Source organism: Microtus oregoni, unplaced genomic scaffold, assembly GCF_018167655.1.
Source record: "Microtus oregoni isolate MIOR12 unplaced genomic scaffold, Mior012 000046F_ref0000063, whole genome shotgun sequence".
Classification (NCBI taxonomy): Eukaryota; Metazoa; Chordata; class Mammalia; order Rodentia; family Cricetidae; genus Microtus; species Microtus oregoni.
Window position 1 is genome coordinate 4,542,413 of NW_024543220.1, and position 4,889 is coordinate 4,547,301.

General features: G+C 37.5%; 1 protein-coding gene across 1 annotated transcript; it reads left to right on the forward strand.

Moving 5' to 3' along the window:
* The first annotated feature begins 3,757 nt into the window (after window positions 1-3,757).
* On the forward strand, window positions 3,758-4,684 carry LOC121435514 (olfactory receptor 13). The gene has a single exon (XM_041634907.1). It carries the CDS (start codon window positions 3,758-3,760, stop codon window positions 4,682-4,684), a length of 927 nt encoding a protein of 308 aa, XP_041490841.1.
* The last annotated feature ends 205 nt before the right edge of the window (window positions 4,685-4,889 follow it).

Sequence of the window (4,889 nt, forward strand, 5' to 3'; positions counted from 1 at the left end):
CAGATCCCTCACTGAGTGAAACTGAAGATGGTCTTGCAAAAACACAGGTGGCAAAAGAAGATAGCAGAGACAAGAGAAGCAATAACGGAGACGTGTACAAGTAGTCAGATTCTCGGTCATCTGAAAAGAAAACCTAGCACAATTTGCTGATGAGTTAGGTAGATGTAAACTAGCCCAGCTACTATGGATTTTTTTCAAAGGTCTACCATAAGTGTGTTCGTGGAAGACTCCAGCATATCAGAGACAGTATCACATCGTTGTTTATTGTATACCTATTCCTGGTAGCTAAGTGATAGAACTAACCTAAGTCTTGAGTAATAAGAAAAGAGTGCATATATAAACGAGGGGATTTGTTTCAAACTTAAACAAGAATAAAGTTAATGCCATTTATAAGGAAAAATGTGCAACTTGAGATAATCATATTAAGTGAGTTTGGCCAGTCACAGAAAGACAAATATCATATGCTTTCTCTTGTTTGTGGTTTTTAGATTTTCTTTAGTCATGTTAAATCATAAATTCATCTATAAAATGGCATTAGAACTGAATAAAGGGAAAATAAATTAAGGAAAAAAGAAGACAAATGGAAGAGGGGAAGAGGGGTAACAAAATGGAGGCAAGTGGAAGAAGGAACAGGGCAGTGGAGGATATGCTTACCATACAAAGTATATCCATAAAATATATTATATGAATAAATAAATTTTAAAAATTCAGCATGAAGAGGTAAGGAGATCCCAAGGTCCCACCTTTGACTGAGGAGATTTTGACACTTGATAACTGCTGAGGATATAAGAGTCATTTTCTGCTCATGCCCCATGATGGTCACAGGCCCATGCACACATGGACAACACTGCACTAAGAGGGTAAAAAATAAATTAAGCCATGAAGGTGGAAGGGAGATGTGATGAAGGGTACAGAAGGGACCTGGGGAAGAGAACAGAGGGTGGATATCATTAAGGTATATTGTATACATATCTGAAGTTGTAAAAGATTAAATAGGAAATATTAGTTTTAAGAGGCGTATTTAAGAAATAGGTAGAGGGAATAGAATCTTGACCTAAAACTTTCTAACTGTATTTCATTGTTTTCCAAATAAGTGGGGAGAGGCACATGCACTAATAAATCATGTTTTTAATTTGTTAATCAATAAGTACATCTACAGTATGACCCAGCTATACTATTCCTACATATTTACCCAAAGACTCAAAGTCAACATATCATAGAGATAATCGCACACCAATGTTTATTGCAGTATTGTTCCCAGCAGTAGCTAGGTTAGGAGACCAACCTGGTGTCCAATAACACATGAATCAACAAGTCCCAGAGCTTCTACATCCCTAAGATGACTCCCATCTCCAGGCCCATGCTTAGGGTTGAAAGGTCTGGGTTTCTAGAAAATATCAGATAATTTAGACCTTGTCATTCAAGTTCATTTTTTTACTGTCTTTTGAGTAACTGGAAAATCAGACTAAAGAATGTTTGGCTAAAGAAATTAATTTCAAGATTTTATCCATAGTTAATAACCAGAAACAATATATTCATCTGCCACTATATCTCTTGTTTGTTTGAAGACTGAAACAAAATGAAAATTCATAAAGCTACAACTATCTGTATATTGATGTAGCTATGGCTCCATGTGTGACTTTGTGTCAGCATGTACTACTGCTTCTGAAAGTACTAACTCTTCTTCCTTAACATCTGAAGATCTCATTATGTGTATGGCTTCCTCGGGCACAAAAATGGAGAAAGACTCAAACCTCTGTGGGATAGAATCACAGTGGGTGGATTCTTCCTGTCCCTATAGGAACCATGATGGTGCAAAGAGACCTATTTTCCATGCACTACACAAGGCTCTCGTGACAATTGAAAGGGTGACCCATGGAGGTGACAAACTGATAAAGGATTCTCATCAAAAAGGCAACTTGAAAAGCCAACTTTTTCTCTGTCAGTTCTGAGACCATCCCCAAGGCTTCCAACAGCATCACAGAATTGCAGAAATGTTTACATTTTTTGAATGAAGGTTTACCAGAGTCCTTGTACAGCAGCTTTCTCTGGACACTCAGTCTTCCTTATTTTTTTTTTTGGTAAGTTCTGATGAAACATACTGCTATTTCCATTGTCTGTTTGCTTCTACTGTCACTAAATTACAGTTCTACTTTCTTAGAGTTCAAATTCTGCCTGTCGACAGTTACAACAATAAGATAAACTGAGTAAGATGTACAATTGTTTATTGGTTTATTATACATTATTATGTTGAAGCATAACTTTAATCAATGTACTAGGGGTTAGTTTTAGCAAGTAGATTGTTTTTTATGAAATAGAGACATATTTATGCAAAAAATTCCTGAAAAAATATTATGAACAAATTAAACTTAAACTTTTTAAAAATGGGCTTAAATTATCATGTATATAAACCTGCCAAATAAGTATACAAATATATATTTATTGTGCACAACCTTACTTGTATGCCATACAAAGTCAGAGCAATGAGGAGGTAATAATTTAATTACAAACACCTCTACACTAAGAATAAAGTTGTACAAATTACGGGAAATGAATAAACACCTGCATATGGTTTATTTTCTCCTGCCTCAACATGAAACTTATTTCTCTGATAGTATAATGAGATCTGACATAAAATTAATATTTTGACAATGAGATCATTCAATGTTAGATATAGAATTTCATGATTTTTTTAAATAAAGGATTATTACTCATTCCTGTTCACCCACATAAGTGGAATTCACATAAAAACAAGAGGATAAAATTATACAGCAGGGGGAATTATGTTTGTATTTATATTTTCACTATAGAATTATAGACTTAGGGAGGTGATGTGAGTCAGTCGGTCAATAGCAACAGCAACCGTCTCTGCAACATTTCCCACAGAAAGTGAGCCACTGCAAGCCACCTGCAGAGATGGTACCTAAAACTGTGTTTAGAGCATCTGTCAACACTGAGCCAAAAGACAAGGCTACTAATCCTACTGTCATGCCTGACAAACAGCACAATTCAAATCTGGTCAGTCACAAAAATTGTTTATCTAAGTGTTAGTGTAAAGAACTAAATGGCAAAAAGATTCTTGACTGAATCTAAGTCTTTATGCTTAGAAAAAAAATTGTGAGGCATTTACTGTAAAGGGGAAAATGTCTGTGGAAAGGATGATGGGTAGTGATTTTTTTTTATATTTAGACTTGCTACACCCTACTGAGCCCTTTCAACACTGAATGCAATACAGTTTTGAAATGTTGGACCATCATTTATGGTTCATTGTTTATAATTAGAAATAATTAGGGAATAACTCTAATGTTAGCCAAGACAAGTAGAATTTATTTGAAAACTACAGTGTAACCTGTAGAATCAAATTTTGACTTGTATTAAAATGGGTATATTTATTATCAAATTTTTGATCCATCAAAAAAATGATACAATCATCAAGTCAACACGATGTCTCAGCAGGGTATGAGGAGAGACAAAACTCTGCAAAGTTCTCCACGTGTACATATTCCCAAGGGCAGTCACACAAACACACTGTACACATGCACAGTAGTAATAGTTAAAGATACCTTCAATGTTAAGGGAAATAGATTTGTGCATGTAACATAAGAAAAAAATCTTAACTATATACTTAAAACAAAAATGAATTTTAGCTACCCTTACTTTGCTAACATACAAAGGGTATGTATGAATCTAGTACAAATCTATACTTCAATTCTACTCTTGAAACGATCATTAACTCAGATTCCTCCGTCGTAGGGACATGGGAAACAACATGACGTTGATCACAGAGTTCATCCTCCTGGGATTTCCACTCAACCCAAGGTTGCAGATGCTCCTCTTTACTCTCTTCTCCCTGTTCTATGCCTTCACCCTGCTGGGGAATGGGACCATCGTGGGGCTTATCTGCCTGGAGTCCAGACTCCACACTCCCATGTACTTCTTCCTGTCCCACCTGGCTGTCGTTGACATTGCCTATGCCTGCAACACGGTGCCCCAGATGTTGGTAAATCTTCTAGATCCAGCCAAGCCCATCTCCTTCGCTGGATGCATGACACAGACCTTTCTCTTTTTGACATTTGCTATTACAGAATGCCTCCTCCTAGTGGTGATGTCCTATGATCGGTATGTGGCCATCTGCCACCCCCTCAGATACACTGCCATCATGAGTTGGAAGATCTGTAGCACTATGGCTGTGACTTCTTGGATCATTGGGATTCTCCTATCCTTGGTTCATCTGGTGTTACTTTTGCCTTTACCCTTCTGCATGTCTCAGAAAGTGAATCACTTTTTCTGTGAAATCACAGCTATTCTCAAACTTGCCTGTGCAGACACATACCTCAATGAGACCATGGTCCTGGCTGGGGCAGTGTCTGTGCTTGTGGGGCCATTCTCCTCAATTGTGGTCTCTTATGCCTGTATTGTTAGTGCTATCCTGAAAATCCAGTCAGGAGAGGGTCAAAGAAAAGCCTTTTCCACTTGTTCCTCCCACCTCTGTGTGGTTGGATTATTTTATGGCACAGCCATTGTCATGTATGTTGGACCCAGACAGGGAAACCCGATGGAACAAAAGAAATACCTCTTACTGTTTCACAGCCTTTTTAACCCCATGCTCAATCCCCTGATATACAGTCTCAGGAACTCTGATGTGAAGAATACTTTGAAGAGAGTACTGAAGAGAGTTTTGTGACAAGTTTGCAGCATCATGTTTAACAGCTGACAGGAGAATTCATCCTCTCAAGAGGGTCCTAGCCATCCAGAACATACGCATTCCCTTTATTGAGCTTTGCTGTCTTGTGCCCTCCATTGGATGACTGACTCATCAGCTGAGGGAGGAATTCTAGAAATCTGTAATTTCAAATGCTGACATTAACAGATTGTATTGCAGTTAGTCC

Coding starts and splice junctions, on each gene's coding strand:
- LOC121435514 (XM_041634907.1), top strand. CDS start 3,758: ATGGGAAACAACATGACGTTGATCACAGAGTTCATCCTCCTGGGATTT.